This window comes from Anomaloglossus baeobatrachus, chromosome 8 (assembly GCF_048569485.1).
Source record: "Anomaloglossus baeobatrachus isolate aAnoBae1 chromosome 8, aAnoBae1.hap1, whole genome shotgun sequence".
Lineage (NCBI taxonomy): Eukaryota > Metazoa > Chordata > Amphibia > Anura > Aromobatidae > Anomaloglossus > Anomaloglossus baeobatrachus.
Window position 1 is genome coordinate 260,594,144 of NC_134360.1, and position 25,704 is coordinate 260,619,847.

The 25,704-nt window shown below is 52.6% G+C and overlaps 1 protein-coding gene across 2 annotated transcripts in view; it reads left to right on the forward strand.

The window, feature by feature from the left end:
* DHX9 (DExH-box helicase 9) overlaps positions 1-25,704 on the forward strand; it is a 95,661-nt gene that overhangs the window by 63,294 nt on the left and 6,663 nt on the right. For both annotated transcript variants that reach the window (XM_075320605.1, XM_075320606.1), the window contains 3 exons: positions 4,155-4,307; positions 4,412-4,572; positions 5,159-5,270. In XM_075320605.1, the coding sequence (XP_075176720.1) occupies positions 4,155-4,307; positions 4,412-4,572; positions 5,159-5,270 (426 nt within the window). The remainder of the gene's footprint in view (positions 1-4,154; positions 4,308-4,411; positions 4,573-5,158; positions 5,271-25,704) is intronic.

Consider the following 25,704-nt stretch of genomic DNA (forward strand, 5'->3'; position numbering starts at 1 on the left):
CTTCTGCAGGCGGTGTGCTCACTAAGAGCAGAAGGAGTGGTGATCCCTGTCCCTCTGCGGGAACAGGGGCAAGGTTTTTACTCCAATCTCTTTGTGGTTCCAAAAAAGGACGGCTCGTTCCGTCCTGTTCTGGACCTAAAGCTGCTCAACAAGCATGTGAACGCCAGGCGGTTCCGGATGGAATCCCTCCGCTCCGTCATTGCCTCAATGTCTCAAGGAGATTTCCTTGCATCAATAGACATCAAAGATGCTTATCTCCACGTGCCGATTGCTACAGAGCACCAACGTTTTCTACGTTTCGTGATAGGAGACGACCATCTCCAGTTCGTAGCTCTGCCATTTGGCCTGGCGACAGCCCCACGGGTTTTCACCAAGGTCATGGCGGCAGTAGTAGCAGTCTTGCACTCTCAGGGTCATTCGGTGATCCCTTACCTGGACGATCTACTTGTGAAAGCACCCTCTCAAGAGGCATGCCAACACAGCCTGAATGTTGCGCTGGAGACTCTCCAGACCTTCGGGTGGATCATCAACTTTTCAAAGTCAAATCTGTCACCGACCCAATCACTAACGTACCTTGGCATGGAGTTTCATACTCTCTCAGCGATAGTGAAGCTTCCGCTGGACAAGCAGCGGTCACTACAGACAGGGGTGCAGTCTCTTCTTCATGGTCAGTCGCACCCCTTAAGGCGCCTCATGCACTTCCTAGGGAAGATGGTGGCAGCAATGGAGGCAGTCCCGTTTGCGCAGTTTCATCTGCGTCCACTTCAATGGGACATTCTCCGCCAATGGGACGGGAAGACAACTTCCCTGGACAGGAAAGTCTCCCTTTCCCAGACGGCCAAGGACTCTCTACAATGGTGGCTTCTTCCCACCTCATTATCACAGGGAAGATCCTTCCTACCCCCATCCTGGGCAGTGGTCACGACAGACGCGAGTCTGTCAGGGTGGGGAGCAGTTTTTCTCCACCACAGGGCTCAAGGGACGTGGACTCAGCAGGAGTCCACCCTTCAGATCAATGTTCTGGAAATCAGGGCAGTGTATCTTGCCCTACTAGCCTTCCAGCAGTGGCTGGAAGGAAAGCAGATCCGAATTCAGTCGGACAACTCCACAGCGGTGGCATACATCAACCACCAAGGAGGGACACGCAGTCGGCAAGCCTTCCAGGAAGTCCGGCGGATTCTGATGTGGGTGGAGGACAGAGCTTCCACCATATCAGCAGTTCACATCCCGGGCGTAGAAAACTGGGAAGCAGACTTCCTCAGTCGCCAGGGCATGGACGCAGGGGAATGGTCCCTTCACCCGGACGTGTTTCAGGAAATCTGCCGCCGCTGGGGGGTGCCGGACGTCGACCTAATGGCGTCTCGGCACAACAACAAGGTCCCGACCTTCATAGCGCGGTCTCGCGATCAAAGAGCTCTGGCGGCAGACGCCTTAGTGCAAGATTGGTCGCAGTTCCGGCTCCCTTATGTGTTTCCACCTCTGGCACTCTTGCCCAGAGTGCTACGCAAGATCAGATCCGATTGCGGCCGCGTCATACTCGTCGCCCCAGACTGGCCGAGGAGGTCGTGGTACCCGGATCTGTGGCACCTCACGGTCGGCCAACCGTGGGCACTACCAGACCGACCAGACTTACTGTCCCAAGGGCCGTTTTTCCATCGGAATTCTGCGGCCCTGAACCTGACTGTGTGGCCATTGAGTCCTGGATCCTAGGGTCTTCAGGATTATCACAAGGGGTCGTGGCCACCATGAGACAGGCTAGGAAGTCCACTTCTGCTAAGATCTACCACAGAACGTGGAAGATTTTCTTATCCTGGTGCTCTGCACAAGGAGTATCCCCCTGGCCATTCGCGTTGCCTGTCCTTCTTTCCTTCCTGCAATCTGGGTTGGAAAAGGGCTTGTCGCTCGGCTCCCTTAAAGGGCAAGTCTCGGCACTATCCGTGTTTTTTCAGAAGCGTCTAGCACGACTTTCTCAGGTGCGCACGTTTCTGCAGGGGGTTTGTCATATCGTCCCTCCGTACAGGCGGCCGTTAGATCCGTGGGATCTAAACAAGGTCCTTGTTGCTCTCCAGAAGCCGCCCTTCGAGCCTCTGAGAGATGTTTCACTTTCTCGACTCTCACAGAAAGTGGCCTTTCTGGTAGCGGTCACGTCTCTTCGGAGAGTGTCTGAACTAGCAGCGCTGTCATCTAAGGCTCCCTTCCTGGTGTTCCACCAGGACAAGGTAGTGCTGCGCCCCATTCAGGAGTTTCTCCCCAAGGTAGTATCCTCTTTTCATCTTAATCAGGATATCTCCTTGCCTTCCTTTTATCCGCATGCAGTTCATCGGTATGAAAAGGATTTACATTTGCTAGATCTAGTGAGAGCACTCAGAATCTACATTTCCCGCACGGCGCCCCTGCGCCGCTCGGATGCACTCTTTGTCCTTGTCGCTGGTAAGCGCAAAGGGTCGCAGGCTTCAAAAGCCACCCTGGCTCGATGGATCAAAGAACCAATTCTTGAAGCCTACCGTTCGGCTGGGCTTCCGGTTCCATCAGGGCTGAAGGCCCACTCAACCAGAGCCGTGGGTGCGTCCTGGGCATTACGACACCAGGCTACAGCTCAACAGGTGTGCCAGGCAGCTACCTGGTCGAGTCTGCACACTTTCACCAAACATTATCAGGTGCATACCTATGCTTCGGCGGACGCCAGCCTAGGTAGAAGAGTCCTGCAGGCGGCAGTTGCCTCCCTATAGGGGAGGGCTGTCTTTGCAGCTCTAACATGAGGTATTTCTCTACCCACCCAGGGACAGCTTTTGGACGTCCCAATCGTCTGGGTCTCCCAATGGAGCGCCGAAGAAGAAGGGAATTTTGTTACTTACCGTAAATTCCTTTTCTTCTAGCTCCTATTGGGAGACCCAGCACCCGCCCTGTTGTCCTTCGGGATTTTTGGTTGTTTTCGGGTACACATGTTGTTCATGTTCAATGGTTTTCAGTTCTCCGATGTTACTTCGGAGTGAATTTGTTTGAACCAGTTATTGGCTTTCCTCCTTCTTGCTTTAGCACTAAAACTGAGCTGCCAGTGATCCCACTGGGGGTGTATAGCCAGAAGGGGAGGGGCCTTACACTTTTAAGTGTAATGCTTTGTGTGGCCTCCGGAGGCAGTGCTATACACCCAATCGTCTGGGTCTCCCAATAGGAGCTAGAAGAAAAGGAATTTACGGTAAGTAACAAAATTCCCTTCTTCCTATGGGAAATCTTGCTTTGCTGAACGAGTACCTTGTTTAACAAGCACAGTCCCAGAACGGATTGTTCTCGTTAAGCAAGGTACCACTGTATATTGTTTGGCAAACTGGCATCTAGCTTTTTGACTGTCAGCAGTGGGGTCCTCCTGGGTCTCCTGCTATAGCAGTTCATTCAGATACTGATGCACCCTGAGCCTGCAGGACAGTTTGAATATCTTTGGAACTTGATTGGGGCTTATCCATGATCCGGATTATCCGATTTTGAAACCTTTTGATCAATTTTTCTCTGCTGTCCAGAGAGACTAGCTACCATGCCATGGGTTGTTTCTTGATTGTTCACCGTGAACAGAGGAACATCAAGATTTCTGGAGATGGACTTGCAACTTTGAGATGATTTGAGATATTTGAACAATTTTGTTTCTCAAGTCCTCAGACAGTTCTCTTCTCTTCCTTCTGTTCTTCATGCAGAAACAATGCAAAGATTGTCAACTTCTCCCCCTTTTTATCTGATTTTGATATTATTTTTCTTATTGCCCACACTAGATATAATAATTTTATTAATTTATATAGCGCTATTAATTCCACAGCGCTTTAGATACATACAGTGTACACATTGTGTGTCTGCATGAAGAACAGAAGGAAGAGAACTGTCTGAGGACTTGAGAAACAAAATTGTTGAAATATATCAAGTCATCTCAAAGTTACAAGTTACTATCCAGAGATCTTGATGTTACTTTGTCCACAGTGCGCAACATAATCAAGAAGTTATATTATGCATATTAGAAAAATGTGTGTTCGGTTGATTGAAATATTACTGTATATATCACTGATTTGGAGCACTTCATTTTTGATTAGCTCTGCCTGTGATCTCATTTTTGGCCAAGACTCCTTTTTTTTAAGCTTTTTTTAATGTACTTTTCTTTTTCTCACTTGCAGGCAAAAGGTAAAGTTATTTACTTCCCACAACAATATGACAAATTATGCCACTGTTTGGGCTTCCAAAACCAATCTGGAGCAGAGAAAAGGGCGAGCTGGACGCGTGCGCGCAGGCTTTTGCTTTCACTTGTGCAGCACGGCGCGCTTTGAACGGTGAGCAGCCGGGTACTGGATTGAATTTTGTAAATGGTCAGATATTATTTTTGCTTTGGCGAAATGATGGTTTCTTCTAATGATTTTGCACATTTATTTTCTAGATTGGAGACTCACCTTACACCAGAAATATTCCGTACTCCTTTGCATGAGGTAGCTCTGAGTATCAAGCTGTTGCGTTTAGGTGCCATCGGACACTTTCTATCGAAGGCCATAGAACCTCCTCCACTGGATGCTGTAATAGAAGCCGAGCATACACTGAGAGGTAACGTCTGCACTGGCCGTATGTGATTGCGTCACTCCTTTGTATGAATGCTGTGTGTGTCGCTATGTATAACATCTAGCCACGAGCGAGCACTACAATGCCCTGTACTCCTCAAGAGCAGTTGGATTCTCGGATGGGCGGGACTCGAGTACCCGAGTATAATGGGAGTGAATAGAGAAATCAAGCCTATTTTGGGAGGAATCTTATATTTGAGTTACTCCCATTTGAGCTTCCAACTGCTCTTAACGAGTACCGGGCATGGTAGTGTTCACCCTTCACTAATAACACACCTTTCTTTTAATATGATGGACAATATTTATTATTGATCCATTATTTTTTAGAGTAGTTAATATGGCGGTAGTTCTAGGAGTTGTGGCTGAAGGTTATACAGTAGCTTTAATACACTTTTCTATTATGAAGCCGGTAATCAGCTGCTTTTTGTTGGCCTGAAAGTTACTCCTGCATATAATATAGAGCAGGCAACGTCCATCAGAGGAGAGCAGCTGATAGCGCTGATAAAGATGGTGCATTGATGACCCGCTAGCATTTCTACATGCCCTATAATTGTATGGTTTTGACTTTTTAGAGCTTGATGCGTTGGACTTAAATGATGAACTGACTCCGCTAGGAAGAATATTGGCTAAATTGCCTATTGAGCCACGACTAGGAAAAATGATGATCATGGGTTGTATTTTCTTGTGAGTACATGAAATTCTGCATTATGTAATGTTGTTTAGTATTTAATGTCACCCATAGTGATAATAGACTGTGCTCAGCACTGATCAATACACAATCGAGCATCGGGGTGCTCAGCACTGATCAATACACAATCGAGCATCTGGGTGCTCAGCACTGATCAATACACGATCGAGCATCGGGGTGCTCAGCACTGATCAATACACGATCGAGCATCTGGGTGCTCAGCACTGATCAATACACGATCGAGCATCGGGGTGCTCAGCACTGGTCAATACACGATCGAGCATCGGGGTGCTCAGCACTGATCAATACACAATCGAGCATCTGGGTGCTCAGCACTGATCAATACACGATCGAGCATCGGGGTGCTCAGCACTGGTCAATACACGATCGAGCATCGGGGTGCTCAGCACTGATCAATACACGATCGAGCATCGGGGTGCTCAGCACTGATCAATACACGATCGAGCATCGGGGTGCTCAGCACTGGTCAATACACGATCGAGCATCGGGGTGCTCAGCACTGATCAATAAACGATCGAGCATCGGGGTGCTCAGCACTGATCAATACACGATCGAGCATCGGGGTGCTCAGCACTGGTCAATACACGATCGAGCATCGGGGTGCTCAGCACTGGTCAATACACGATCGAGCATCGGGGTGCTCAGCACTGATCAATACACGATCGAGCATCGGGGTGCTCAGCACTGATCAATACACGATCGGGCATCTGGGTGCTCAGCACTGATCAATACACGATCGAGCATCGGGGTGCTCAGCACTGGTCAATACACGATCGAGCATCGGGGTGCTCAGCACTGGTCAATACACGATCGAGCATCGGGGTGCTCAGCACTGGTCAATACACGATCGAGCATCGGGGTGCTCAGCACTGGTCAATACACGATCGAGCATCGGGGTGCTCAGCACTGATCAATAAACGATCGAGCATCGGGGTGCTCAGCACTGATCAATAAACGATCGAGCATCGGGGTGCTCAGCACTGATCAATAAACGATCGAGCATCGGGGTGCTCAGCACTGATCAATAAACGATCGAGCATCGGGGTGCTCAGCACTGATCAATAAACGATCGAGCATCGGGGTGCTCAGCACTGATCAATACACGATCGAGCATCGGGGTGCTCAGCACTGATCAATAAACGATCGAGCATCGGGGTGCTCAGCACTGATCAATACACGATCGAGCATCGGGGTGCTCGGGCACGCTCATTACTCGGCCAAGTATCTCGGGTGTTCAAGCGCCATTCTAGAGTCCCCGCCCTGCATATTTCACGACGGTCAGCCAGCCAATAAACATTCAGGGATTGTCTCCATACACGGTAATTCTGTAGCCATGTTGGCTGCCGGCCACATCACATCATCAGGTCTTATGATACTCTGTGCGCCGCGATGCTCTGCACACACTCCTCTAGAAGCTGGTCAGGGAGAGCTTAAATTAGAGCAGGACTTTTACACTTGCACCCTTTAGTGTCTTTCATGTGGTATTAAAAGATGTTTTTAGCGTTATTTAAACCTTTTCTAAATTTCTGAAAAATACAGCATCTTATTACCACCCACCCCCCATATTTTTGATAACCAGCTAAGGTAAAGCAGACAGCTGGGGGCTGAAATCAGACTGGGAAGGCCCATAGTTATTTGGCCTTTCCCAGCCTTAAAATACCAGCCCACAGCCACCCCAAAATTGGCGCACCATTAGAACTGCCAATTCTGGCACATTGCCCGACTTTTCCCAATTGTTTTGGTGTGTTGGCAATATTTTTGAGGGTTGATGTCAGCTGGCATCAAGCCCAGATATTAGTAGTGGAAAGGCATGTATCCGTCACATCCATTAGTAACCCAGTAATAAAAGAAAAAAAACACACAAATAGTTAATGTGACTTAAGACTCCTCCACACTATCCTTCGGTCACTAATTTCTCATCAAAAATGTTCCTATGAAGCTCCTCCGTCATAGTTCACGATCCATGAGTGCAACCTCTGGCTACTGTGATAGAGTACAGCTATTCGCAGGCATTGGGTAGTGACGACGACTCTCATCAGGGCAGCAGGCTCAATGCTGCGCTCAGCGCGTCTCAGCGACACCGAGGAGAGCTTTACCTTTGCTGGTTATCAAAAATGGGTGTGACCTCATGGGATTTCATCCTGCAAAATACGTTACTAAAGTGTTTCTCAGCGAGACGAAGAGGCTGTCATAGATATGTTATATATAGAGTCTACAAAACCCCTGTGTGGATGTATAAAGCGGCAGTGAGGGCAGACTCCAAATGCCCTAAGTGTACAGTAGAAGCAGGGATTGTACACATGCTGTGGAGTGCCCGTGCCTACAGGAGCTTTGGATCACAGTATTAAACGTAATCCAGTCATTGATGCAGGTGGTGTTACCCAGGAATCCTTTGGGGGGTGCGCTGGGCTACGTGAAGTGGGGCCGGAGGACCATGAGAAATTAGCAGTTTCTTTGTCGCTCCATTGGGAGACCCAGACAATTGGGTGTATAGCTTCTGCCTCCGGAGGCCACACAAAGTATTACACTTAAAAGTGTAAGGCCCCTCCCCTTCTGCCTATACACCCCCCGTGCATCACGGGCTCCTCAGTTTTTATGCTTTGTGCGAAGGAGGCACACATGCACGCATAGCTCCACAATTTAGTCAGCAGCAGCTGCTGACTATGTCGGATGGAAGAAAAGAGGGCCCATATAGGGCCCCCAGCATGCTCCCTTCTCACCCCACTCTGGTCGGCGGTGCTGTTAAGGTTGAGGTACCCATTGCGGGTACACAGGCAGGAGCCACATGCTGTTTTCCTTCCCCATCCCTTAATGGGCTCTGGGCGAAGTGGGATCCTATTCGGTCTCCAGGCACTGAGGCCGTGTTCCCTCCGCAGCCCCTGGGGAATCTGCTGGACAGGAGCCGAGTATCGTCAGGGACAAGGCCCTGCTACTGTAAGGTACTCTGTGTCCCCCTGGGGGACCGCGCATGGAGCGCTTGTGCCATTTACACTGCAGCACTGCTGGGTGTATTAGTGCGACGGGGACGACCGCGCAAGGCCGCGCTGTGAGGTACTCTGTGTCCCCGTGGGGACCGCGCATGAAGCGCTGGTACCATATACACTTCAGCACGGCTGGGTGTGTTAGTGCGCCGGGGACTACCGCGCCGGCCGCGCTTATAACTTTAGTCCCCGGCTTTTGCGGCCTAGTAGCGCAGATTCCCGCCCCCAGGCCTGTCAGTCAGGGGAAGGGCGGGACGCTCCACAGAACGTCAGCGCTGAGGGCTGGAGCATACTCGGTATCCTCCTCCCCCCTCATTCAGCTCAGTGGGACTCCAGCTTCCCGCAGTTTCTAGGGCACGCCCACGGCCCCCTCCTCCCCACAGAACGCCGGCAGCCATTCCTGTCAGCTCTTCTGACGCTGGAGAGGAGAGAAAGCTCTGGGAGACCCAGGCAGGGAAGCTGGTGATCACACAACCGCTTTGAGCGGTCGGTAAGCAGCACCTGAGGTGCTGGCCCCACTGAGTGCCGGAGTGTTCATATAGATATATATATACTTATATGCTATACATCTACACTGTACGGTCGCACTGTTTGATTTTTGGCTATATACCCTCCTGGATTGTACTCAGAGGAGACAACAGCATGTCGTTCGCAAATAGCAAGGGTGCCAAGGCACAGGCTTACTTTGCAACCTGTACCTCATGTGCGGCTATACTACCGGCAGGTTCCACTGACCCTCATTGTGTGCAATGCTCGGCCCCTGTGGCACTTACTCAGCCGGAGCCTCTGCTACTGGTGGCCCAGGTGGAACCACCTGCTACCACTGTCCAGGTGACAGGGACGGAGTTTGCAGTATTTGCTGACAAACTGTCTGAGACTATGGATAAATGGTCTGCTAAGATACTAGAAGCCTTACAGTCCAGACCGGTGACTCAGGCCCCGGGCACTGTTCAATCATTGACCCCAGGCCCCCCCCGCATTTGGACCTGCAAAGTGCTCCTGGGGTGAACCATGGGTCCCAGGGTGAGGTCTCTGACGTGGACCGCAGTCCCAGGCCACCTAAGCGGGGGCGCTGGGAATTTCCCTCGACTTCTTCACATTGTTCAGGGTCTCAGCAGGAGGACTCTCTGGATGATGATGCGGAGGTAGCAGATCAGGATTCTGACCCTGAGACCGCGCTCAACCTAGATACACCTGATGGTGACGCCATAGTGAATGACCTTCTAGCAACCATCAATCAGGTGTTGGATATTTCTCCACCAGCTCCTACAATTGAGGAGTCAGCTTCTCAGCAGGAGAAATTCCGTTTCAGGTCTCCCAAGCGTCCATTGAGTATGTTTCTGGATCACTCTGACTTCAGAGAGGCAGTCCAGAAACACCGAGCTTGTCCAGATAAGCGTTTTTCCAAGCGCCTTAAGGATACACGTTATCCCTTCCCCCCTGACGTTGTCAAGGGCTGGACTCAGTGTCCTAAGGTGGATCCTCCTGTCTCCAGACTGGCGGCTAGATCCATAGTTGCAGTGGAAGATGGGGCTTCACTCAAGGATGCCACTGACAGACAGATGGAGCTCTGGTTGAAATCCATCTATGAAGCTATCGGCGCGTCCTTTGCTCCAGCATTCGCAGCCGTATGGGCACTCCAAGCTATCTCAGCTTGTCATGCGCAGATTAATGCAGTCACACGTACATCTGCTCCGCAAGTGGTGTCGTTAACCTCTCAGGCGTCGGCGTTTGCGTCCTACGCCATTAATGCTGTCCTGGACTCTACGAGCCGTACGGCGGTGGCATCCGCCAATTCGGTGGCAGTCCGCAGGGCCATGTGGTTACGTGAATGGAAGGCAGACTCCGCTTCCAAAAAGTTTTTAACCGGTTTGCCATTTTCGGGCGACCGCCTGTTTGGTGAACGATTGGACGAAATCATTAAACAATCCAAGGGAAAGGACTCATCCTTACCCCAGTCCAAACCAAACAGACCTCAACCACGGAAGGCACAATCGAGGTTTCGGTCCTTTCGGCCCACGGGAAGGTCTCAGTTCTCCTCGTCCAAAAGGCCTCAAAAGGATCAGAGGAATTCCGATTCATGGCGGTCTAAGTCACGTCCTAAAAAGACCGCCGGAGGAACCGCTCCCAAGGCGGCCTCCTCATGACTTTCGGCCTCCTCACACCGCATCCTCGGTCGGTGGCAGGCTTTCCTGCTTTTGCGACACCTGGCTGCCACAGGTCAAAGACCGTTGGGTGAGAGACATTTTGTCTCACGGTTACAGGATAGAGTTCAGCTCTCGTCCTCCGACTCGATTTTTCAGAACATCTCCGCCCCCCGAGAGAGCCGATGCTCTTCTTCAGGCGGTGTGCACTCTGAAGGCGGAAGGAGTGGTGATCCCTGTTCCTCTTCAGCAACAGGGTCACGGTTTTTACGCCAACCTGTTTGTGGTACCGAAAAAGGACGGATCCTTCCGGCCTGTTCTGGACCTAAAATTGCTCAACAAACACGTAAAAACCAGGCGGTTCCGGATGGAATCCCTCCGCTCCGTCATCGCCTCAATGTCCCAAGGAGACTTTCTGGCATCAATCGACATCAAAGATACTTATCTCCACGTACCGATTGCACCAGAGCATCAGCGCTTCCTGCGTTTCGCCATAGGGGACGAACACCTTCAGTTCGTGGCACTGCCTTTCGGCCTGGCGACAGCACCACGGGTCTTCACCAAGGTCATGGCAGCAGTGGTAGCAGTCCTTCACTCTCAGGGACACTCGGTGATCCCTTACTTAGACGATCTGCTGGTCAAGGCACCCTCTCAAGTGGCATGCCAACGCAGCCTGGACGTCGCTCTGGAGACTCTCCAGAGTTTCGGGTGGATCATCAATTTTTCAAAGTCAAATCTGACACCGGCCCAATCACTGACATATCTTGGCATGGAGTTTCATACTCTCTCAGCGATAGTGAAGCTTCCACTGGACAAGCAGCGTTCACTACAAACAGGGGTGCAATCTCTCCTTCAAGGCCAGTCACACCCCCTGAGGCGCCTCATGCACTTCCTAGGGAAGATGGTAGCAGCAATGGAGGCAGTTCCTTTTGCGCAGTTTCACCTGCGTCCACTTCAATGGGACATTCTCCGCAAATGGGACAGGAAGTCGACGTCCCTCGACAGGAACGTCTCCCTTTCACGGGCTTCCCTTCAGTGGTGGCTTCTCCCCACTTCTCTGTCGAAGGGGAAATCCTTCCTTCCCCCATCATGGGCTGTGGTCACGACGGACGCGAGCCTGTCAGGGTGGGGAGCGGTCTTTCTCCACCACAGGGCTCAGGGGACCTGGACTCCGACAGAGTCCTCTCTTCAGATCAATGTCCTGGAGATAAGGGCAGTGTATCTGGCCCTAAAGGCGTTCCAGCCGTGGCTGGAAGGCAAGCAGATCCGAATTCAGTCGGACAACTCCACAGCGGTGGCATACATCAACCACCAAGGGGGAACACGCAGTCGGCAAGCCTTCCAGGAAGTCCGGCGGATTCTGATGTGGGTGGAAGCCACGGCCTCCACCATATCTGCAGTTCACATCCCGGGTGTAGAAAACTGGGAAGCAGACTTTCTCAGTCGCCAGGGCATGGACGCAGGGGAATGGTCCCTTCACCCGGACGTGTTTCAGGAGATCTGTTGCCGCTGGGGGATGCCGGACGTCGACCTAATGGCGTCCCGGCACAACAACAAGGTCCCAACATTCATGGCACGGTCTCTAGATCACAGAGCTTTGGCGGCAGACGCCTTAGTTCAGGATTGGTCGCAGTTTCAACTCCCTTATGTGTTTCCTCCTCTGGCACTGTTGCCCAGAGTGTTACGCAAGATCAGGTCCGACTGCCGCCGCGCCATCCTCGTCGCGCCAGACTGGCCGAGGAGGTCGTGGTACCCGGATCTGTGGCATCTCACGGTGGGCCAACCGTGGGCACTACCAGACCGACCAGACTTGCTGTCTCAAGGGCCGTTTTTCCATCTGAATTCTGCGGCCCTCAACCTGACTGTGTGGCCATTGAGTCCTGGATCCTAGCGTCTTCAGGATTATCTCAAGAGGTCATTGCCACTATGAGACAGGCTAGGAAACCAACGTCCGCCAAGATCTACCACAGGACGTGGAGGATATTCCTATCTTGGTGCTCTGATCAGGGTGTTTCTCCCTGGCCATTTGCCCTGCCCACTTTTCTTTCCTTCCTTCAATCCGGATTGGAAAAAGGGTTGTCGCTCGGCTCTCTTAAGGGACAAGTCTCAGCGCTCTCTGTGTTCCTGCAGGGGGTTTGTCACATAGTCCCTCCTTACAAACGGCCGTTAGAACCCTGGGATCTGAACAGGGTGCTGATGGCTGTTCAGAAGCCACCTTTCGAGCCAATGAGGGATTTCTTCGGCGCTCCATTGGGAGACCCAGACGATTGGGTGTATAGCTACTGCCTCCGGAGGCCACACAAAGTATTACACTAAAAAGTGTAAGGCCCCTCCCCTTCTGGCTATACACCCCCAGTGGGATCACTGGCTCACCAGTTTTCTGCTTTGTGCGAAGGAGGTCAGACATCCACGCATAGCTCCACTGTTTTTAGTCAGCAGCAGCTGCTGACTATGTCGGATGGAAGAAAAGTGGGCCCATATGGGGCCCCCAGCATGCTCCCTTCTCACCCCACTTTTGTCGGGTGTTTGTTAAGGTTGAGGTACCCATTGCGGGTACGGAGGCTGGAGCCCACATGCTGTTTTCCTTCCCCATCCCCCCTCAGGGCTCTGGGCGAAGTGGGATCTTACAGGTCTCCAGGCACTGAGACCGGGCTCCATCCACAGACCCAGAGAACCTGCTGGATATGGAGCTGAGTATCGTCAGGGACAGGCCCTGCTACATTAAGGTACTCTGTGTCCCCGGGCAAGCGCGCACACACACACCAGCATTGCTGGGAGTGTTAGTGCGCCGGGGGTAACAGCGCGGTGCGCTCGTGCTATTATTCACTGCAGCTTAGCTGAGTGAATTTATGTATTGGGAACTGCCGCGCCGGCCGCTGCTGGGTGTTTTTTACATTGTGGCGCGGCTGGGACTTGTGGTGCGCCGGGGACTTCCGCGCTGGCCGTGCACATGGACGGCCGCGCTTATTACTCGAGTCCCCGGCTTTGCGGCCTAGTTTTCGTTTCGTTCCCGCCTCCAGCCCTGCCAGTCAGGGGAGAGGCGGGACGCTGTACAGACAGTCAGCGCCGAGGGCTGGAGTCTGCTTTGCATTCTCCAGCCCCCTTCACTGGACACAGTGGGACGCCAGTTTCCCGCTCTTGTCTGGGGCACGCCCACGGCCCGCCCCTCGTCACACGAGCTGGAGAAGGACGCCGGCAGCCATTCCTGCACGCAGTCCGAGCTGGGGAACGGAGACATGCTCTGGGCAACCAACACAGGGCTCTGGCGACCACACACCCGCGTTATAGGCGGGCGGTAAGCAGCACCTGAAGTGCTGACCCCACTAAATACCGAAGTGTCCATTTGTATTTTATGCTTGTATGCACAGCAGGAGAAATCCTTTTTCAATACACTGCACTGTAGGTCGCTATCTTTGGCTATATGCCCTCCTAGATGGCGAGATAACAGCAGCAAAAAAGCAAGGGTGCTAAGGCACAGGTTTTCTAGGCTGCTTGTATTGCATGTGCTGAAGTGTTCATTTGTACTTATGCTTGTATGCTATACATTGCACTGTACGGTCGCTACTCTGGGCTATATTCTCCTAGATGGCTGGACAACAGCAGCAAAAAAGCGAGGGTGCCAAGGCACAGGCTTTCTATGCTGCTTGTATTGCATGTGCTGAAGTGTTTATGCTTGTATGCTATACATTGCATAGATGGCTTGAATACAGCAGCAAAAAAGCAACAAGGCTTCCTATGCTGTTTTTTCCTGCATGTGATACTGTTCCACCGGCAGGTTCCACTGACCCCCATTGTGTGCAAGCTCCCCTGTAGCACTTGGTCAGCCGGGGTCTCTACTAGAGGTGGCCAAAGGAACCATCTGTGAACCCTGTCCAGGGACAGGGACGGAGTTGCAGTTTCGGCTGATAGATTGTCATGGGATAGAGACTTTGCAGTCCAGACAGGCCATGGGCAATCTTGATTAATGCTCCCTGGCCACCCTCATTTGGAACGTAATCAGTGCTCCGGGGGGGTCCCAGGCATTCCAGGGTGAAGGCTCTGACACGGACGGCAGTCCCAGACAGCCTAAGCTAGCTCGCTGGGTGCGGCACTCGGCTTCATCACTGGTCAAGGTCCCAGCAAGGACTCTCTGTATGATGAGGCAGACGGAGCTGATCAGGGCTTTGGTCCTGACACCGCTCTCAATCCGGATACACCGGATGGTGACGCCATAGTGAATGATCTTATAGCGTCCATCAATGGAATGTTGGATATTGCTCCCTCAGCTCCCCCAGTGGAGGAGTCAGCTTCACAGCAGGAGAAATCCTTTTTCAGTACTCATGCGTATATTGCGTATTTTTCTGGCCACGCTGACTTCAGAGAAGCAGTTCAGAAACACCACGCTTACCAGATAAGCGTTTTCTCCAAACGTTTTAAGGATACACGTTATCCCTTTCCCCTGACGTGGTAAAGCGCTAGACCCAGGGTCCAAAGGTGGATCCCCCAATCTCCAGGCTTGCGGCTAGATCCATAGTTGCAGTGGAGATGGGACTTCACTTAAAGATGCCATTGACAGACAGATGGACCTCTGGTTGAAATCTGTCTGTGAAGCTATCAGCATGTCGGTTGCTCCGGCATTCGCAGCCGTATGGGCACTCTATCCTATTTCAGCTGGGCTTGCGCAGCTGGTCTTGAGCACATGTACATCTGTGCCGCAGGTGGTGTCCTTAACCTCGCAATGTCTGCATTGCGACTTACCCTAGTAATGCTGTCCTGGACGGACAGTCGAGGTTGGTCCTTCCCAGGCTCGGGCAGGTCCCAATTGTCCTCGTCCAAAAGGGCTCAAAAGGCTCAGAGGGGCTCAGATTCCGGCCGGGCTCAATCACGCCCAAGGAAGGCAGCAGGAGGAACCGCTACCAAGGCGGTCTCCTCATGACTTTCAGCTCTCTCTCTCCGCATCCGCGGTTGGTGGCAGAATCTCCCGCTTGGCGACATTTAGCTGCCACAGGTCACAGACCGGTGGGTGAGAGACATTTTGTCTCACGTGTACAGGATAGAGCTCTGTTCTCGTCCTCCGACTCGATTCTTCAGAACTTCCCCCCCCTCCCCCCACCGAGCCGATGCTCTTCTGCAGGCAGAAGAAGTGGTAATCCCTGTTTCCTCTTCAGGAACAAGACACGGTTTTTTCCTCCAATCTGATTGGGGTGCCAAAAAAGGGGTGGCTCTTTCCGTTCCGTTCTGGACCTAAAACTGCTCACCAAGCACGTGAAGGCCAGGCGGTTCCGGATGTAACCCTCCGCTCCGTCATTGCCTCAATGTCGCAAGGAGATTTCCTAGCATCAATAGACATCAGGATGCTTATCTCCACGTGCCGATTGCTCCAGAGCACCAGCGTTTGCTACGTTTTCGTTATTGAAGACGAGCATCTTCAGTGCGTAGCCCTGCCCTTCGGTCTGGCGACAGCCCTACGGGTTTTCACCAAGTTCAGGGCAGCAGTGGGAGCAGTCCTGCACTCTCAGGGTCACTCTGTGATCCTTACTGGGACGATCCACTTGTCAAGGCACCCTCTCAAGAGGCATGCCGACACAGCCTGAACGTGGCGCTGGAGACTCTCCAGAGTTTCGGGTGGATCATCAACTTTTCAAGGTTACATCGGGCACCGACCCAATCGCTGACATATCTGGGCATGGAGTTTCACACTCCCTCAGCGATAGTGAAGCTTCCGCTGGACAAGCAGCGTTCACTACAGACGGGGGTGCAGTCTCTCCTTCAAGGCCAGTCACACCCCTTGAGACGCCTCATGCAGAGGCAGTCACTTTCGCGCAGTTTCATCTGCGTCCACTTCAATGGGACATGCTTTGCCAATGGGTTGGGGAGTCGACGTCCCTAGACAGGAACGTTTCCCTTCTCAGACGGTCAAGGACTCTCTTCAGAGGAGTCCATCCTTCAGATCAATGTTCTGGAAATCTGGGCAGTGTATCTTGCCCTGCAAGCCTTCCAGCAGTGGCTGGAAGGAAAACAGATCCGAATTCAGTCGGACAATTCCACAGCGGTGGCAGACATCGCCCACCAAGGCGGAACACGCATCGCCAAGCCTACCTGGCAATCCGGCGGATTCTGATGTGGGTGGGGGACAGAGCATCCACCATATCCGCAGTTCACATCCCGGGCGTAGGAAATTGGGAAGCACACTTCCTCAGTCGCCTGGGTATGGACGCAGGGGAATGGCCTCTGCACCCAGAATGGTGTCAGGAAATCTGTAGCCGCTGGGGGATGCCGGACGTCGACCTAATGGCGTCTCGGCACAACAACAAGGTTCCGTTTTTCATGGCGCGGTCTCACGAGCAAAGTGCTCTGGCGGCAGGCGCCCTAGTTCAGGATTGGTCGCAGTTCCAGCTACCCTATGTGTTCTACCTCTGGCACTGTTGCCCAGAGTGCTACGCAAGCTCAGCTCCGCTTGCCGCCGCGCCATCCTCGTCGTCCCAGACTGGCCGAGGAGGTCGTGGTTCCCGGATCTGTGGCATCTCACGGTCGGCCAACCGTGGGCACTCTCAGACCGGCCAGACTTACTGTCCCAAGGGCCGTTTTTTCCACTGAATTCTACGGCCCTGATCCTGACTGTGTGGCCATCGAGTCCGAGATCCTAGCGTCTTCAGGATTATCTCAAGACGTCATTGCCACCATGAGACGGGCTAGGAAGCCGACGTCTGCCAAGATCTACCACAAGACGTGGAAGATATTCTTATCTTAGCGCTCTGCTCAGGGAGTGTCTCCCTGGACATTTGCATTGCCTACTTTTCCTTCCTTCCTGCAATCTGGTTTGGGAAAAGGTTTGTCGCTCGGCTCCCTTAACGGACGAGTCCCAGCGCTGTCTGTATTCTTTCAGAAGCGCATAGTACGACTTCCTCAGGTACGCACGTTCCTGCAGGGGGTTGGTCACATTGTCCCTCCGTACAAGAGGCCGTTAGACCCATGGGATCTGCACAGGGTACTAATTGCTCTCCAGGAGCCGCCCTTTGAGCCTCTGAGGGATGTTTTTTCACTTTCTCGACTGTCACAGAAAGTGGCCTTTTTGGTAACGGTCACGTCTCTTCAGAGAGTGTCCGAGCTAGCAGCGCGGTCATCCAAAGCTCCTTTCCTGGTGTTTCACCAAGACAAGGTAGTGCTGCGCCTGATTCCGGGTTTTCTCCCTAAGGTGGTATCCCCCTTTCATCTCAGTCAGGATATCTCCTTACCTTCCTTTTGTCCTCATCCAGTTCATCGCTATGAATTGGATTTGCATTTGTTGGATCTGATGAGAGCGCTCAGAATCTACTTTTCCCGCACGGCGCCCCTGCGCCGCTCGGATGCACTCTTTATACTTGTCGCTGGTCAGCGCAAAGGGTCGCGGGCTTCCAAAGCCACCCTGGCTCGATGGATCAAGGAACCAATTCTTGAACCCTACCGTTCTGCTGGGCTTCCGGTTCCATCAGGGCTGAAGGCCCATTCTACCAGAGCCGTGGGTGCGTCCTGGGCATTACGACACCAGGCTACGGCTCAACAGGTGTGCCAGGCAGCTGCCTGGTCGAGTCTGCACACTTTCACCAAACATTATCAGGGGCATACCTATGCTTCGGCGGACGCCAGCCTAGGTAGAAGAGTCCTGCAGGCGGCAGTTGCCTCCCCGTAGGGGAGGGCTGTCTTTGCAGCTCTAACATGAGGTATTTCTTTACCCACCCAGGGACAGCTTTTGGACGTCCCAATCGTCTGGGTCTCCCAATGGAGCGCCGAAGAAGAAGGGAATTTTGTTACTTACCGTAAATTCCTTTTCTTCTAGCTCCTATTGGGAGACCCAGCACCCGCCCTGTTGTCCTTCGGGATTTTTGGTTGTTTTCGGGTACACATGTTGTTCATGTTGAATGGTTTTCAGTTCTCCGATGTTACTTCGGAGTGAATTTGTTTAAACCAATTATTGGCTTTCCTCCTTCTTGCTTTTGCACTAAAACTGGTGAGCCAGTGATCCCACTGGGGGTGTATAGCCAGAAGGGGAGGGGCCTTACACTTTTTAGTGTAATACTTTGTGTGGCCTCCGGAGGCAGTAGCTATACACCCAATCGTCTGGGTCTCCCAATAGGAGCTAGAAGAAAAGGAATTTACGGTAAGTAACAAAATTCCCTTCATTTCTCTCTCACGCCTTTCGCAGAAAGTGACCTTCCTAGTGGCAGTCACTTCACTTCGGAGAGTGTCTGAGCTAGCAGCGCTGTCATGCAAAGCCCCTTTCCTGGTGTTTCACCAGGACAAGGTGGTTCTGCGTCCGGTACCGGAATTTCTACCTAAGGTGGTATCCCCCTTTCATCTCAATCAGGATCTCTCCTTACCCTCTTTTTGTCCTCATCCAGTTCATCAGTGTGAAAAGGATTTGCACTCGTTAGATCTGGTGAGAGCACTCAGACTCTACATTTCTCGTACGGCGCCCCTGCGCCGCTCGGATGCACTCTTTGTCCTTGTCGCTGGCCAGCGTAAAGGGTCACAGGCTTCCAAATCAACCCTGGCTCGGTGGATCAAGGAACCTATTCTTGAAGCTTACCGATCTTCTGGGCTTCCGGTTCCCTCAGGGCTGAAAGCCCATTCTACCAGAGCCGTGGGTGCGTCCTGGGCTTTGCGGCACCAGGCTACGGCTCAGCAGGTGTGTCAGGCGGCTACCTGGTCGAGCCTGCACACTTTCACAAAACACTATCAGGTGCATACCTATGCTTTGGCGGATGCCAGGCTAGGTAGGCAAGTCCTTCAGGCGGCGGTTGCCCACCTGTAGGAACGGGCCGTTTTACGGCTGTATTACGAGGTATTATTTTACCCACCCAGGGACTGCTTTTGGACGTCCCAATTGTCTGGGTCTCAAAGAAGAAGGGAATTTTGTTTACTTACCGTAAATTCCTTTTCTTCTAGCTCCAATTGGGAGACCCAGCACCCGCCCCTGTTCCCTTCGGGCTGTTGTTTTTTGTGTACACATGTTGTTCATGTTGAATGGTTTCAGTTCTCCGAAAATTCCTTCGGATTGAATTTACTTTAAACCAATTTATAACTTTTCCTCCTTCTTGCTTTTGCACCAAAACTGAGGAGCCCGTGATGCACGGGGGGTGTATAGGCAGAAGGGGAGGGGCCTTACACTTTTAAGTGTAATACTTTGTGTGGCCTCCGGAGGCAGAAGCTATACACCCAATTGTCTGGGTCTCCCAATTGGAGCTAGAAGAAAAGGAATTTACGGTAAGTAAACAAAATTCCCTTCTTTGCGCTTGCTATATGCGCACAGGAAACATATTGCCTCGTACTGGCTGTCACAAAAGGCACCGACCCGTAAGGAACTTGTTAGAAAATGAATTTTAATTATTTATATGGAAAGAAATATCTATCTTAAGAGGGGTAGAAGGGTACAATATGAAAAGATATGGAGCAAGTGGCTGCACTTCCCAGGACTGGCATCACTGGAGCTGCTGAAAGACAGGCTGCCGGGTTATAAGATCTATAGCAGAGCTAATGGACTCCGCTATATAAGAAGAAAGGAGTCGGGAGGTGTAAGTGGGGGAGACTGGCCACCGGGGAAGGTGGGGTTTGGGCTTGGAATGTTTGTGTGAAGGAACTCCTTGCAGTGTTTTTCTATTTTTGTAATGTAAATGTTTAAAATGCAATAAAAATGTATCTAATAAAAAAAAATGGGGGGACCCCCACCTCGGTTTTTTAATTTTATGTATTCAATTTCCAGCAGCAATCTGGAATCGAATGTGCGTCCAGGCATCTACTCCATGCTATTTCCATAAATTTCAGGATTTTTTATTTCTTTGGCGCTCCATTGGGAGACCCAGACAATTGGGTGTATAGCTATGCCTCCGGAGGCCACACAAAGTATTACACTAAAAGTGTAAAGCCCCTCCCCTTCAGCCTATACACCCCCCGTGCTGCCACGGGCTCCTCAGTTTTTATGCTTTGTGCGAAGGAGGCAGACATCCACGCATAGCTCCACAGCTTAGTCAGCAGCAGCTGCTGACTATGTCGGATGGAAGAAAAGAGGGCCCATAACAGGGCCCCCAGCATGCTCCCTTCTCACCCCACTCTTGTCGGCGGTGTTGTTAAGGTTGAGGTATCCATTGCGGGTACGGAGGCTGGAGCCCACATGCTGTTTTCCTTCCCCATCCCCCTTAGGGCTCTGGGTGAAGTGGGATCCTATCGGTCTCCAGGCACATGAGACCGTGCTCCATCCACAGCTCCTGAGGACTCTGCTGGATAGGAGCCGAGTATCGTTCAGGGACATGGCCCTGCTACTTTGAGGTACTCTGTGTCCCCGTGGGGACCGCGCACAGCAACACTCCAGCATTGCTGGGTGTGCTAGTGCACCGGGGACCGCGGCGCTGACTGCGTTTGTGCCTTTACACACTGCAGCGTTGCTGAGTGTGTTAGTGTATGGGGACTGCCGCGCTGACCGCCGCTGCCATTGTTATCACTGCGGCGCGGCTGGGACTGTTAGTGCGCCGGGGACTTCCGCGCCGACCGCGCTTATACGGCGGCCGCGCTTATAACTTTAGTCCCCGGCTTTTGCGGCCTAGTCTCATTCTTTTCCCGCCCCCAGGCCTGCCAGTCAGGGGAAGGGCGGGACGCTGTAAAGGACGTCAGCAACTGAGGCTGGAGCATGCTTTGCATACTCCACCCCCCTCACTGTGCACAGTGGGGCACCAGATTCCCGCACTTTCTAGGGCACGCCCACGGCCCCCTCCTCTCCTCAGGACGCCGGCAGCCATTCCTGTCAGCTCTGCTAACGCTGGAGAAGGGAGACAAGCTGAGGGAGACCCAGGCAGGAATTCTGGTGACCACACAACCGCATTGCGCGGGCGGTAAGCAGCACCTAGGTGCTGGCCCCACTGGTGCAGAAGTGTACTTATAGATTATATGATTATAGGCTATACTTTACACTGTATGGTGCACGGTTGTTTTTGGCTATATACCCTCCTGTATTGCTCAGAGGAGACAACAGCATGTCGTCCACAAATAGCAAGGGTGCCAAAGCACAGACTTACTATGCTGCCTGTGCAGCATGTACGGCTATACTGCCGGCAGGTTCCACTGACCCTCATTGTGTGCAATGCTCGGCCCCTGTGGCACTTACTCAGCCGGAGCCTCTGCTAAGGGTGGCCCAGGGAGAACCACCTGTTAACACTGTCCAGGTGACAGGGACGGAGTTTGCAGTTTTTACTGAAAGACTCTGAGACTATGGCTAAGATATTAGAAGCCTTGCAGTCCAGGCCGGCATCTCAAGCCATGGGCACTGTGGAATCATTGCCCCCTGGTTCCCCTCAGTTGGAACAACAATGTTCTCCCGGGGTGTCTCATAGATCCCAGGGTGAGGTCTCTGACATGGAACGCAGTCCCAGACCGACTAAGCGAGCTCGCTATGAAATCCCCTCGACATCATCACAATGTTCAGGGTCTCAGCGGGAGGACTCTCTGTATGATGAAGTGGAGCTAGCTGATCAGGATTCTGATCCTGAAGCCGCTCTCAACCTTGATACTCCTGATGGGGACGCCATAGTGAATGATCTTATTGCGTCCATCAATCAAATGTTGGATATTTCTCCCTCAGCTCCTCCAGTGGAGGAGTCAGCCTCTCAGCAGGAGAAATTCCGTTTCAGGTTTCCTAAGCGTACAATGAGTATGTTTCTGGACCACTCTGACTTCAGAGAGGCAGTCCAGAAACACCGAGCTTGTCCAGATAAGCGTTTTTCCAAGCGCCTTAAGGATACACGTTACCCCTTCCCCCCTGACGTGGTCAAGGGCTGGACTCAGTGTCCCAAGGTGGATCCTCCAATCTCCAGACTGGCGGCTAGATCCATAGTTGCAGTGGAAGATGGAGCTTCACTCAAGGATGCCACTGACAGACAGATGGAGCTCTGGTTGAAATCCATCTATGAAGCTATCGGCGCGTCTTTTGCTCCAGCATTCGCAGCCGTATGGGCACTCCAAGCTATCTCAGCTGGTCAGGTGCAAATTGACGCACTCACACGTACGTCTGCGCCGCAGGTGGCGTCCATAACCTCTCGAACGTCGGCATTTGCGTCCTACGCTATTAATGCTGTCCTGGACTCTGCGAGCTGTACGGCGGTTGCAGCCGACAATTCGGTGGCAATACGCAGGGCCTTGTGGCTACGGGAATGGAAGGCAGATTCGGCTTCCAAAAAGTGCTTAACCAGTTTGCCATTTTCTGGCGACCGCTTGTTTGGTGAGAGATTGGATGAAATCATCAAACAATCCAAGGGAAAGGAAACATCCTTACCCCAGGCCAAACCAAAAACACCCCAACAGAGGAGGGGACAGTCGAGGTTTCGGTCCTTTCGGGGGGCGGGCAGGTCCCAGTTCTCCTCGTCCAAAAGGCCTCAGAAGGATCAGAGGAACTCCGACGCATGGCGGTCCAAATCACGCCCTAAAAAGACCACCGGAGGTGCCGCTACCAAGGCGGCTTCCTCATGACTTACGGCCTCCCCACACCGCATCCTCGGTCGGTGGCAGGATCTCCCGCTTTTGCGACACCTGGCTGCCACAAGTAAAAGACCGTTGGGTGAGAGACATTTTGTCTCACGGTTACAGGATAGAGTTCAGCTCTCGTCCTCCGACTCGATTCTTCAGAACATCTCCGCCTCCCGAGCGAGCCGAGGCTCTTCTGCAGGCGGTGGGCATTCTGAAGGCAGAAGGAGTGGTGGTCCCGGTTCCTCTTCAGCAACAGGGTCACGGTTTCTACTCCAACCTGTTTGTGGTTCCAAAGAAGGACGGGTCTTTCCGTCCTGTTTTGGATCTAAAACTGCTCAACAAACACGTAATGACCAGGCGGTTCCGGATGGAATCCCTCCGCTCCGTCATCGCCTCAATGTCCCAAGGATATTTCCTAGCATCGATCGATATCAAAGATGCTTATCTCCACGTACCGATTGCTCCAGAGCATCAGCGCTTCCTGCGCTTCGCCATAGGAGACGAACACCTTCAGTTCGCGGCACTGCCGTTCGGCCTGGCGACAGCCCCAAGGGTTTTCACCAAGATCATGGCTACAGTAGTTGCGGTCCTCCACTCTCAGGGTCACTCGGTGATACCTTACTTAGACGATCTGCTGGTCAAGGCACCCTCTCAAGAGGCATGCCAACACAGCCTCAACGTTACTCTGGAGACTCTCCAGAGTTTCGGGTGGATCATCAATTTTCCAAAGTCAAATCTGACACCGGTCCAATCGCTGACATATCTTGGCATGGAGTTTCATACTCTTCCAGCGATAGTGAAGCTTCCGCTGGACAAACAGCGTTCACTACACACAGGGGTGCAATCTCTCCTTCAAGGTCGGTCACACCCCTTGAGGCGCCTCATGCACTTCCTGGGGAAGATGGTGGCAGCAATGGAGGCAGTTCCTTTCGCGCAGTTTCACCTGCGTCCTCTTCAATGGGACATCCTACGCAAATGGGACAGGATGCCGACGTCCCTAGACAGGAACGTCTCCCTCTCTCAGGCAACCAAAGCTTCCCTTCGGTGGTGGCTTCTTCCCACCTCATTATCGAAGGGGAAATCCTTCCTACCCCCATCCTGGGCGGTGGTCACGACAGACGCGAGTCTGTCAGGGTGGGGAGCAGTTTTTCTCCACCACAGGGCTCAGGGTACGTGGACTCAGCAAGAGTCCTCACTTCAGATCAATGTTCTGGAGATCAGGGCAGTGTATCTTGCCCTAAAAGCGTTCCAGCAGTGGCTGGAAGGCAAGCAGATCCGAATTCAGTCGGACAACTCCACAGCGGTGGCTTACATCAACCACCAAGGTGGAACACGCAGTCGGCAAGCCTTCCAAGAAGTCCGCAGTTCACATCCCGGGCGTAGAAAACTGGGAAGCAGACTTTCTCAGTCGCCAGGGCATGGACGCAGGGGAATGGTCCCTTCACCCGGACGTGTATCAGGAGATCTGTTGCCGCTGGGGGATGCCGGACGTCGACCTAATGGCGTCACGGCACAACAACAAGGTCCCAACATTCATGGCTCGATCTCAAGATCACAGAGCTCTGGCGGCAGACGCCTTAGTTCAGGATTGGTCGCAGTTTCAGCTTCCTTATGTGTTTCCCCCTCTGGCACTGTTGCCCAGAGTGTTACGCAAGATCAGGGCCGACTGCCGCCGCGCCATCCTCGTCGCTCCAGACTGGCCGAGGAGGTCGTGGTACCCGGATCTGTGGCATCTCACGGTCGACCAACCGTGGGCACTGCCAGACCGACCAGACTTGCTGTCTCAAGGGCCGTTTTTCCATCTGAATTCTGCGGCCCTCAACCTGACTGTGTGGCCATTGAGTCCTGGATCTTAGCGTCTTCAGGATTATCTCAAGAGGTCATTGCCACCATGAGACAGGCTAGGAAACCAACGTCCGCCAAGATCTACCACAGGACGTGGAAGATATTCCTGTCGTGGTGCTCTGCTCAGGGTTTCTCTCCCTGGCCATTTGCCTTGCCCACTTTTCTTTCCTTTCTTCAATCCGGATTGGAAAAGGGTTTGTCGCTAGGCTCCCTTAAGGGACAAGTCTCTGCGCTCTCTGTGTTTTTTCAGAAGCGCCTGGCCAGACTCCCACAGGTACGCACGTTCCTGCAAGGGGTTTGTCACATCGTCCCTCCTTACAAGCGTCCGTTAGAACCCTGGGATCTGAACAGGGTGCTGATGGTTCTTCAGAAACCACCGTTCGAGCCAATGAGGGATATTTCGCTCGCACGCCTTTCGCAGAAAGTGGTTTTTCTAGTAGCAGTCACTTCACTTCGGAGAGTGTCTGAGCTAGCAGCGTTGTCATGCAAAGCTCCTTTCCTGGTGTTTCACCAGGACAAGGTGGTTCTGCGTCCGGTTCCGGAATTCCTCCCTAAGGTGGTATCCCCCTTTCATCTCAATCAGGATATCTCCTTACCTTCTTTTTGCCCTCATCCAGTTCACCAGTGTGAAAAGGATTTGCACTTGTTAGATCTGGTGAGAGCACTCAGAGTCTACATTTCTCGTACGGCGCCGCTCGGATGCACTCTTTGTCCTTGTCGCTGGCCAGCGTAAAGGGACACAAGCTTCCAAATCAACCCTGGCTCGGTGGATCAAGGAACCAATTCTCGAAGCTTATCGTTCCTCGGGGCTTCCGGTTCCCTCAGGGCTGAAGGCCCATTCTACCAGGGCCGTGGGAGCGTCCTGGGCCTTGCGACACCAGGCTACGGCTCAGCAGGTGTGTCAGGCAGCTACCTGGTCGAGCCTGCACACTTTCACGAAACACTATCAGGTGCATACCTATGCTTCGGCA